Source organism: Jaculus jaculus, chromosome 10 (assembly GCF_020740685.1).
Source record: "Jaculus jaculus isolate mJacJac1 chromosome 10, mJacJac1.mat.Y.cur, whole genome shotgun sequence".
Classification (NCBI taxonomy): Eukaryota; Metazoa; Chordata; class Mammalia; order Rodentia; family Dipodidae; genus Jaculus; species Jaculus jaculus.
This window is the reverse complement of record NC_059111.1, coordinates 11820506-11832040: the sequence shown is the minus strand read 5'-3', so window position 1 is coordinate 11832040 and position 11535 is coordinate 11820506. Positions and strand designations below refer to the sequence as shown.

Sequence of the window (11535 nt, the reverse complement as noted above, 5' to 3'; positions counted from 1 at the left end):
GCACCCCACGCGGCCGGCGCGCCCGCGGCCCCGGAGCCGGGGCGAGCCCGCAGTGGGCGGCGGGGATTGGCTGCGCGTTCCCCGGGAGACCGCGGGAGGGCGGGGGAGGGGCTGGCCGGGCCCCAGCTGAGGCCGGTTCCGGCGTCCGCCCCCCGCCCCCTCCTCCTCCTCCTCCTCCACGGACGGACGGACGGACGGACGGACGGACTCTCGGGCCGCAGTGAAAAAAGGCAGAGGCGGCGGGCGCGCGGGGCTGCGCTGCGCACCCCGGTGTCTCTCTCCCCACCCTTCCCTCGTCCGCCCGCCCGCGCCGCACCCGTGCACACTTTGATGTGACGACCCCCCCCCACCGCGCACCCCACCCCACCCGGCTCCCCGACACTCGCGCCGCCCGACGCCGCGGCTCGGCCGGCCTCCCTCCCCGCACCTCCCGGGGAGGGGGAGGGCGCGCACCGCCCGCCTCGCCCACCTCCCCTCGGCGCCGGGGGTTCGAGCTCGTCCTCCTGACCCCCGTTCACCATGAGCAGCAACCTGAAGCCGGACGGCGAGCTCTGCACCGGCACGGGCTCCGGCGGCGGCGTTGGCGGCGGCGCCCTGGACGAGGAGGTGAGTCCGCCCCGCGCGGGGTGCCGGCGGCTCGCGGAGCGGCACGAGGAGCAGGGCGCGCCGGGCAGGCGAGGGGCGGAGGACGCGGTGTGTTTGCGCGGGGTGTTTGGGGGGAAAGGACACCCCCCAGGACCTTGGCGCGCCGGGCCAGGTCGCCTTCCCCGGAGGAGCCTGCCCGCTCGCCCGCTCGCCCTTCGCCCCCGGGGAGGAGCGGCCCGTGGTCCGGCGTGCGGGGGGCGGGGGCACCGCGCGGCCTGCACCGGGCGTCCCGCGCCGGGGGTTCACCCGCCCGCCGGCCCGCGGCGCCCTCACCTCGGACTCCGGCCCCACCCCGCCCCCACCGCTTCCTCCCCGCCGTTGCACCTTTGGGGTGCCCTGGGCATCCTCACCGTCCACCCTTTTTTTTTTTTTTTTTTTCCTTTTCCCTTGCACTTCCCGACCCCTTCCTCATGACCTTGGAAGCCCGGCCGGCCCTCACCTTGATTCACTAGGACTGTGATGCAGGGTGGCGAACGGGCTCTCCTTTCTCTCTGGAGCATGACTTGGGCTTTGGCCGGGATGAACAGGAGATTTAATTAAATTAAGAGTTTGGAAAAGAGGTGAATAAACACACCCAAGCCTAGCCAGGACCCCGAAACACTGGGAGCTGCGTGGGATCTTCCAAGGAGAGGTGACATGGTCTTGTTCACCCACCCTGTGCTTTTTTTTTTTTTTTTTTTTTGAGAGGGGTGTGAGATGGCCTCGTGGAATACTTGCTAGCCGCCTGGAGATTTATTTTAATGGGATGGGGAAAAGGACGCGTCCTAGGGAGTGGATAAAAGGACTTGAAGGTATCAGGGAATGAGCTAGGCAGGCAGAAGTGGCATGGAAAGGGGACAGGGTTTTTTTGTTTGGTGGGTTGGTTGGTTTTTTTTTTCGGTCTCACTGTTGCCCAGGCTGACCTCGTATTCACTATGCAGTCACGGTGGCCTCGAACTCACGGCGAACCTCCTACCTCCGCCTCCCGAGTGCTGGGATTAAAGGAGTGCGCCACCACGCCCGGCTTTTTAAAATTATTATTATTTTTTATTATTTTGTTCCCTCCAGCTTCTGCTGTGTCACTCCTGAGCTGAGAGACCCTTCCTGCCCCGCCCTGGCATGTTTTTTGCCCAGGAAACCAAGGGTCACTTATCCAGCCTGAGCTCCTTTCCCCTTGGTCTGGGCTAGAAACCGCAGGGGCCCTGGTACTGCAAACCCGTGGTGCCCAATGGACGCGTTGCTGGGCTGGGCCCAGCACGGCCAGCTTCCTCCTACCCTCAGCAATTCAGAGGCCAGCTACCAGCCCCAGTCCACCAATGAATGGCGTGCCATGTTGAGAATCTAGGTCCCTACTCCTGCTTTCCCTGGGAGAAGGCTGGGCATTAAGAGGCAGCTCTTCACTCCGAAGGTGGCTTTGGCTTCTGTGGGCTTTGTCTTTGGACCTAAATGCCTCCAGGCCAAGGCGTTCGGCCCTTCTCCCACCCCATCCTGATGCTTCATGGTTGCTCTGAATCTCCCCTTGGGATATGAGGGAGTAACAGGGTTACTGGAGTATTTGGGGGGGTCCCTGCTTGCTTTGGGTTGAAGTTGGACCAGGACGCTGAATGCCACTTAAGCAGGGACTTCCTACTGTACCTGTCCCTCGGACACCCGCTGCTTAGTGAACCATATAGCCAACGTTAGAGTTTTGGAAAAAGGTATTGAAGGTCTTGATCACTTTTTTCTAATTGCCTTTTGGGGAGGCACACCTCCTTTGTAGCAGGGGAACCCCCCCCCCCATTCCCATCTCAGCTGGATGGAGCAGCTGCAGTCCTAAGAGCTACCATCCAAAGACTGTGTTGGCAGTGGTGGTCCGTGTACAATGGCATGGCTGGCCCAGGCCGAGTGTTCATCGATAGCCGTCGGAGGTTAGCTAGAGCCAGCCTGGAAAGCTGGGAACTTGTTGGGCCTCTTGACGCTCGCCTTAGATCCCGGCACTTGGGAGGCAGAGGTTGGAGGATTGCTTGTGAGTTCAAGGCTAGCCTGGGACTACACGCAGTAAGTTCCAGGTGAGCCTGGGCTAGAGTGAGACTCTGTGGGTTGTGGAGGGGGGAGCGACTAGGAAATTTCTGCACCCTACAAGACCTCCTTTCCCTAAAGGTATTTGAGGCTGTGGGGAGCTACCCCTGGAGTTCCCAGCTAGCTCCTGCCCTGCCCTTGGGGCTTCACCCATGCCACAAGCATTGGGCTCTTAGTCTGGATCAAAGGTTAGGAATGCTAGTGAAAAGCTTGCAAGCCAGTGGTGTGGAGGACTTGCCAGGAAGTGGTGGTGTGTTGAACACAATGGGATGTTGGTTCCATGAGGTTGGAGGAGAATGCTCCTTGAGATGTGGGTGAGTGGGGAAGGTGTACTCTCAAATCGGAAGCAAGATGATTCCAGGTTAAATGCCAGCCTGGGTTACATAGTAAGAACCTGTCTCCAAAAAAAGAAAAAAAGCTAGGGAACAAGATGTGGGTTGTGGGAGCTCATGGCTTGTTTGGTAGCTACCAGTGGTTTAATGTGTTGCAGCAGTGACCAAAGGGCCTCATTATGAAGAGCCTGAGATCATATGGAGTGAGGAAGAATTGCCATTTTCCTGCCACTTGGGAAGGAGATGTGTTAAAAGCTTTGATGCCCTTTTGAAAGCCAAGGAGACCGCAGCGGGTACGAATGCGCTGTTCAGTCTAAGGTGATTTCCATCCTCCAAGAGCACCAGATGAGACAACAGAGCCTGAAAGCCCTCCTCCAGGCAGCTGAATCCCAGGCCTCAGTGTGTCCCATCTTAATGACTCCTTGTGGCTGGGGAGGGATGGCTGGGGAGCAGTGAGGGTGACCATGGATGTAGGGATTTATTGCCACGATCGATCTTGGTACTTAGTCCAGGCCGGTCTGGAGCTCAACAGTGTAGCCCCCTCAAATTCTTTATCCTCCCACCTTAGTCTGGTAACTGCTGGGATTACAGGTAAATGCTACTGTGCTTGGCTGGTCTTTTTAAAAATTTTATTTATTTATTTAAGAGAGAGGGAGAGAATGGGCACACCAGGGCTTCTAGCCCTTACTAATGAATTCCAGACACATGCTGCGCCACCTTGTACATCTGGCTTATGTGGGATCTGGGGAATGGAACCTGTGTTCTTAGGCTTCACAGGCAAGTGCCTTAACTGCTAAGGCTGTTTTTTTTTTTTTAAGCTACTTTATTGAGACATGATTGACATGCTGATATATTTAACATACATAATTTGGTGAGTGTGGAGATTTTTTTTTTGTTTGTTTGTTTTGTTTTGTTTTAGTTGCTAGGAATTGAGCCCATGCTAGACAAGTGATTTATTGCTGAGCTACATCCCAGCTCCTACAGTAGCTTTTTTTTTTTTTTTTTTTTTTTTGAGGGGATGGGGGTTGGAAGTAGGGTTTCACTCTAGCCCAGGCTGGAATTCACTATATAGGCTCGTGGTGGCCTCTAACTCACAACGATCCTCCTACCTCTGCCTCTCCAAGTGCTGGGACTAAAGTCATGCAACAATTTTTTTTTTTTGTTTGGGGCAGTATTCACTGTAGCCCAGGCTGTCTTGAAATTCACTCTGGTTTGGAATTCATGATGATCCTCCTGCCTCTACCTCCCTAGTGCTGGTACTACAGGCATAGCGACCACATGTAGGCTGGCCTCGAACTCATAATGATTCTCCTGCCTCTCCCTCTCGAGTGCTGGGATTAAAGGTTTGTGTCACCACGCCTGGTTTATGGTAATTTTTAATTAGGGAGAATCACTGGTTAGTGGGGGGTGTGATATTGGATTCTTGAGTTATCAGAAGTTTCTTGCAAACTGTGAAAAGGCAGAAGTTAATGGCAGCTACAAATTGACCTATGGTTACTGCCTCCCCCGGGGTAGCTGGGACTAGAGGATGTGTCCTCAGAGAGATGTCAGGAGACTGCCAGGCCCCTGATGCGATATCCTCGCTAGGATGGGTAAGAGTGTTAGGTCCCCCAGGGTGGTGGATGGAAAGGCCAGGGTTAGTCTAGATGAGTATAAAGGAGTTTCAGGGCCAAATGTGTGACTTGGGCACTCAATCCTTTTATTTTCTCCGATAGCAAACACTTTTGAGAGGCTGTGAAGAGATTGCCAGAGGTGCTTGCTTGCAAAAGCCTGCCAGGCTGGGTTCAGTTCCACAGCCACACGTGTAAAGCTGGACAGGCATTGATTCACAGCAGTGAGACATCCCAGTGTGCCCACACACACATGAATAAATACAAATTAAAATTTTGCTTTTGTAGTTAGAAAGCTGAGTGTAAGTAGCCACACCTGTAGTCCCAGCACTCAGAAAGCTGAGGCAGGATTGACTCAAATTGAGGGCAGCCTGAGCAACCCAAGAGATGCCAAGCCAGCATGGGGCTACATAGATTCTGTCCCCCACATCCACTCCCCCCACCCCCCCCCAGAAAAAGCCAGCCCATAGCTATAGTCCCAACATAAAGAGGCTGAGGAAGTGGTAAAAATCGCCATAGGTTTCATGGCACATGCTTACCATCCCCACACTTGGGAGGCAGAGGCAGAAAGATTAGGATTTTAAGGTCATTCGTGGCTATCTTATCAAGTTAGGAGCCGGCATGGGCTACAAAAGATCACTCTTGAGCAAAAAACAACAAAAGAGACCACATACATTTTGTTGACAGGCTTTTGAGTGTGAGAGCAGAGACATTTCTATGCTTCTGGGCACTTACCTAGTATCCTGGTCCAGACGGGGACCACCAGGATGGATTCTGGGAAGAGGTCAGGTCCCCCTCTCTAGGGGTTTTAGGGTGCATCCTCTCTGCTTAAATAAGCTAGTGGAGAGACTGCACTGCTAATAGCACACCTGCCTAAGGTGTTAATGTCAAGCACTGTGTTGAGCACACCTCCACCTTAACTCCAGCCTTCCCAACCCTGTGAAGTACACATTACCGCCACTTCTGCCAACGAGGAGGCTGAAGCAAGGGCGCTTAGGCGATGTTCATAGACCTATTGAGTGAGGAGGTTAAGATTTGAGCCCACAGTTAGGATTTAGTTACATACCGTGTCTGCGTTCTGTTTTACAGTACAGTTTTGTGAGGTGGGATGGAGTGGGGAGGAAAAGATGTCAGGTTTGTTTGTTTTCTGTTTTTCTTTTAAGCTTTTACTATTTTATTTTTTTAAATTTTTTAATTTTTTTTTCTCAATTTTTATTAACATTTTCCATGACTATAAAAAATATCCCATTTTTTTATAATCATGGAAAATGTTAATAAAAATTTAAAAATTAAAAAAAATATCCCATGGTAATACCCTCCCTCCCCCCTTTTTTCCAGTTTTTCTAGGTAGGGTGTCACTGTAGCTCAGGCTGACGTGGAATTCATCTGTAGTCTCCGGGTGGCCTCGAACTCATGGTGATCCTCTTACCTCTGCATCTGAGTACTGGGATTAAAGGTGTGCACCACCACACACCGCTTTTTTTTTTCTTTTGAGGGTGGAGGGGGTCTCGAGGTAGGGTCTTGCTCTAGCCCTGGCTGGCCTGGAACTCAACAGCAATCCTCCCACCTCTGTCTCCCGACTGCTGGGATTAAAGCCGGGCATTACACCTGGTAGCAGACTTTCTTTCTTTTTTCTTTTTTTTTCTTCTGTGCTAGAGAGCAGATGCAGAGCATCGTGCGTGCTAGGCAAATGCTCTGTGTCTGAGCCGCACCTCCAGTCCCACAGCCAGAGTTTTAAAGTGTGGACCTCTGAGCAATGCCTGGGAGGCGGTTTTCTTAGGCTGGTAGCATGCCAGGACTGGACACATCAGGTGTCTTCCTCTCTTGTTCTCCCCATGTCTCTGAGACAGTGTCACTGAGCCCGACGATACCCTTTCTCCAATCAGATTACTGCCTCGTGAGCCCCAAGGATTCTCACTCTGATCCCACAGGATTGGGGTTGTAGGTGTGCATGGCCACACCCCACTGTTCACATGGGTGCTGGGGAATCAGACCCTCATGCTTGTGTGCGGGCCTCCAGCCACTGCAAATTAACTCCAGACACGCCCCCCCTTATGCATCTGGCTAATGTGGGTCCTGGGGAATCAAGCCTCGAACTGGGGGTACTTAGACTTCATAGGCAAGTGCTTAACCGCTAAGCCATCTATTCAGCCCCTCAGCCTCTTTTAGGTAAGGGTGTGTATAATGTAGTTGAGTGCAGGCACCTGGGTGTTGGTCATTGCCTTTGAGGCAGAGTCTTGAGTTTGCCTGGCCCTGAGCTTCCCTTCCGGCAGATTCTGTCTCTTAATTCCCTTCTGGCCCTAGGGTCCTTTCTGCCTTAGGTGCCTGGGGTCACAGGCATTAGCACAACAATGTCTGCCTTTATGTGGGTTCTGGGAATCCAAACTCAGGTGCTGCACACTTGACCAGTGATGCTTTATCCCCTGAGGTATGTCCCCATCTCCACTACGGGCATTCTAACTAAAGAAAGTGGGTGGTGCTTATTCTCAAGTGAGTGACTGTCTTTCTGGAGACCTCCTTTTTCTCTCCTTTCCCACCTGTGGGCAGCCTGGCTAGTGTGCTCCTGAGAGAGACAGCTTTTAAATCCCACTCAGCATTTGAGCATTGTGGCTTCCTTTGTCCCCCCTCGCCGGGTTGGCCCAGGCAAGTCCCATACATAGGGACACAACATGGCTGAAGAGGCCACCTTGGACAGGTGGGTCGAGAAGTCAGTCCCTCCTGCCCCAACAGGCCTTTGCTGCTAGCTTCCCCTGTGCCATTGGTCGTGGGCAGCAGCCACATCCATCAGGTGCTACCCAGAGCTGACCGTGGCTACCCCGGAAGGTCTTCACACCTCAGCACTGCAGAAATCCTGCTGCTCTGAGGTGTGACGCACATCTGCGTGCCAGGAACCCGCATGGCCTCCCGTATTCCTCCCCTGCATGGAACTTAGTAAACTCTGAGACGAGTTAGCTGACAGAAGAGGCCTGAGTGGATCCAGATGTGCCACGACAGGATGGACCCCTTCCACCTGTCAGGACCACCCAGGGCCCAGTGGGATGAGTGACTCAGGAGTACAGAGGTGGAAGGATTTGCTTGGGCCGTTGGATGCTCACAGCCGGTTGAGCAGAGAGACTGTCGACAATCCTGAGCCATCAATGCAGCATTGGCGCCTAGATCCCTCAGGGAGGTGGGGCAGGGCCTGAGCTGGACCAGGCCGTGGTAGAGATGTCTGGAGTACTTAGCCCTTGGTGGTTGTCTGTCATCTTCCTCCACACACAAATGGACCTTGTGCTTTTATTAGGGTTTTGGGGAGAGAAGAATCCATAGCATATTAGAAAGAAGTTAAGACCAATTTTTGGGAACCCTTTTTTATGTTTTGAAAAAAAATTGTGTGTGCGTGTGTGTGTGACAGGTGGAAGGGGTCCGTCCTGTTGTGGCACATCTGGATCCACTCAGGCCTCTTCTGTCACACACACACACACACACACACACACGTACATATATACATGTAATTTTTTTGAGGTAGGGTTTTGCTCTAGCCCAGGGTGGCCTCAAACTCACCACGATCTTCCTACCTCTCTGCCTCTGTAAGTGCTGGGATTAAAGGCATGTGCCACCATGTCCAGCTGTTTATATATATAATTTATTGGAGAGAGAGGCAGATAAAAGAGAGAATGGGCTTGCCAGGGCCACCAGCCACTGCAAACATACTCTAGATGCATGTGACACCTTGGGCATCTGGTTTACATGGGTACTAAGCTCTCTCTCTAGCCCTGTTCCCCCCCCTTTTTTTTTTCCGAGATGGAGTCTCAGGGTGGCCTCGAACCCACAGTGATCCTCCTACCTCTGCCTCCCGAGTGCTGGGATTAAGGTGTGCGCCACCACACCTGGCTGCCCTACTCCCTCTTGATGTAGAGTTGTTCATATCCAGGTGCTGTTGGAATGGAGGATGCTAACAAGTGAGTGACAGAGGAGCCCAGAAGCAGTTTCTGCCTGGGAACAGAAACCCTCTCCTGTCAGGAGCTTCACTGCCTTCGTTCAAGGGCTCAGCAGGTGTGGGGCTCAGCTCTGTGTGTGCAGAATGATGGCGTGGCATCATGTGCTTTAAGAGTTGGCACTGGGCGCTAGGGAGATGGGTTAGTCAAGTGCTTGTTTTCCAAGCGTGAAGACCCGCGTTCAGTCCCCAGAACCCACATCAAAATGGGCACATGGTATTGTGCTCTTGTAATCCCAGCCCTGGGAAGGTGGAGACTGGCTTCTCCCTGGTGCTCAGTGGCTGGCCTGCCCGGTGAGTTGTAGGCCAGTGAGAGGGCCTGTCTCAAGCAGAGGAGAAGGAATGACACCTGAAGTTACCCTCGTCCACATGCACATGCCCCCCCCCCACGTAGATGCACACTTGAACACACACATTTTTAAAATACTTTGTTTTTATTTATTTATTTTGATAGAGAAAGAGGGTGGGAGAGAGAATGGGCGCACCTGGACCTCCAGCCACTGCAAACAAACTCCAGACATGCCTACCCCCTTGTGCATCTGGCTAATATGGGTCCTGGGGAGTCAAACCTGGGTCCTTTGGCTTTGCAGGCGAACACCTTATCCGCTGAGCCATCCCTCCAGCCTAAACACATACATTTTAAAAACGTTCATGGAACCGGGAGGTAGGATTGCCATGAGTTCAAGGCCACCCTTAGACTACATAGTGAATGCTAGGTCAGCCTGAGCTAGAGTGAGAAAAAAACAAACAAAAGTTCTGTTACTGAATTGGGAACCAGTCCCTCCTGGGAGGCAGTGTGTAGCAGCGTCAGGAGCTGCTGCTATGCCAGGCCCATAGGCAGGTTACACCTCCACTCTGAATCTGGCCCCTGGCTCTGTCTGGAACCACATGGAACATCGACTCCAGCCAGCCTGCTGAGGCTCTTGGTGTTTGCTGTGAATGAAGCACGGGTCATGCACAGGATGGGCTTTGGCCGGGTGTGTGCTCACAGAACACAAACCCTTCTCTTCCCAAAGCTGGGAGTAGCTTGAGGAAGGAGCTCCAAAGCCACCTTACTTAGTGCTTTGTGACCCACCATGTCACGCCCCTTAGACAATTTATCCCCTCAGCCTGGTTCTGCCCAGTCTCTGCTACCTCCAAGATATAGCGGAGAAGCCCCAAACATTGCATGAGACTTGGATTTAAGTCTCCAGCTCTGCCACTGGCCAGCCAGGTATCTAATCCCTGAGCTGGTCTCTTTGTCTGTAAAATGGAGGCCCATACCTGTTCCACCTGCTCCATGAAAGGGGCATCATGTTCAAGAACCAGAGGTTGGTTTGTGTGAATGAATGTCACTTACAAAGTGTGGCCTAGAATGGGACCTCACACTCAGCCCAGCCTCTGATGACTGTGATCTGGGGTTGGAGTTCACAGGGTGGGGGAAAGCCTGAGGACAGAGCCTGTTAGCCCCACTTCACACAGGGTTGGGTCTAGCGGTGGTACACTGTGGGTTGGGGTGTAATTTGGGTAGACACTGCCTGGAAAAGATGCAGACGGTGTCTTAAGAGACCACCGAGCCACCCCAGAGCTCCTTGAAGGAGCCAGGGCAGCATGTCAACAGCACTGGCGTCCAGGGAACGCACGTCTCTAGATTCGCGTCCCCTCTGGCTGCGTGCCTCTTGCTTTCTCTCCCTGTGTCCTTGTTTAGTGCCTTATAAGTCCTGGGTCTGCAGGCCATGTTGCCACATTCCATCCACCTCGCGTCAAGTGGCCCCACTGAGAAGGCCGCCTTTCCCCTGGGAGGGGTGAGGGCAACCTGCTGTGCCAAGCAGAAGCCTGGGACCCAGGCAGAGCCCTGTTTCACCCCAAGAAGAAACGTGGCCACCGAGAGCGCGGGTGTGACTGCTCTTGGGCCAGCAGTGACTACACACACACACACACACACACACACACACACACACACACACACCCTCCCTCTCTTTCTTTCCCTCTCTCCCCCCCATCTGTCTGTCTCTCCCTCTGTCTGTCTCCCTCTCCCTCCCTCCCCGCGCTTGCTCTCTCTCTCTCCCTTCTTGTGTGTCTCCCTCCCCCCACTCTCTCTCCCTCGCCCCCTCCCCCCTGCCCTCCCTCCTCTCTCCCCCTCCCTCCTCTCTTCCCCTCCCCCCCCCCCTCTATGTCCTGGCCCTGGCTTCTGCCTTCTTAGCTTTTTTTTTTTTTCTTTGTGGGCAGAAGGAAGCATTGAAGCTCTTGGTAGATGACCTTTAGACTCAGTTGTAATCGCCATCTACCTCCACACCAAGAGTCAGGTAAGATAGGCTCCGGAGCACAGGGGGACCTCTCAGGTCCATGAGTTGAGGGGCTGTCTAGGGAACACGGTGAAACCCCATCCTGAAGAGGAAAGAATGCTGGAGGGGGAGGAAGCAGGCAGCGTCGCCCGACGGGAGAGAAGGCCATGGCCGCCATCCCTGGCTGGTGACAGCTGGGACTTCACTCGAAGCTTCTTGGTAACTGTTGAAGCCTGAGCGTGGTGTCTTGGTTCTCAGTGGGAGCTCTTTGCCTTGGGGGAGCCACATCAGATCTGAGTTGAATGATGACATCTTGCAGCTCATAAAGCCCTGTGGTCTGAGGCCACCTGAGCCTCATCCTGCATATCCATCACCACCCCAAATCCCTGGCACCTGCCCAGAATCAGTGGGCACAAGGCAGCTCACACACAGTGGGTGGGACAGTCAGTCTTTCCTTTGATCTTATTTTTATTATTACTTGCAGGGGAGGGGTCTGAGACAAGAGCTTACTATGTGGCCTCAAACTCATGATAGTTCTGCCTAGCTTCCTGAATGCTTATTACAGTGTGAGCTACCGTCCTGAAACCAGCTCTGTTTCGGACTAAGCACAGCATTGCCCCCACCTCTCATTGTTTAGAAAGGTGCTGTGGGGCTGGAGAGATGGATGATGG

The 11535-nt window shown here is 53.5% G+C and overlaps 1 protein-coding gene across 1 annotated transcript in view; it reads left to right on the top strand.

Annotated features, from left to right (window-relative positions):
• The first annotated feature begins 487 nt into the window (after positions 1 to 487).
• Positions 488 to 11535, top strand: part of Rbpms2 (RNA binding protein, mRNA processing factor 2) — a 30771-nt gene continuing 19723 nt past the window's right edge. Inside the window, exon 1 of the mRNA XM_045160691.1 lies at positions 488 to 606. Coding sequence (XP_045016626.1) covers positions 520 to 606 — 87 coding nt within the window. The 5' untranslated portion in view covers positions 488 to 519. The remainder of the gene's footprint in view (positions 607 to 11535) is intronic.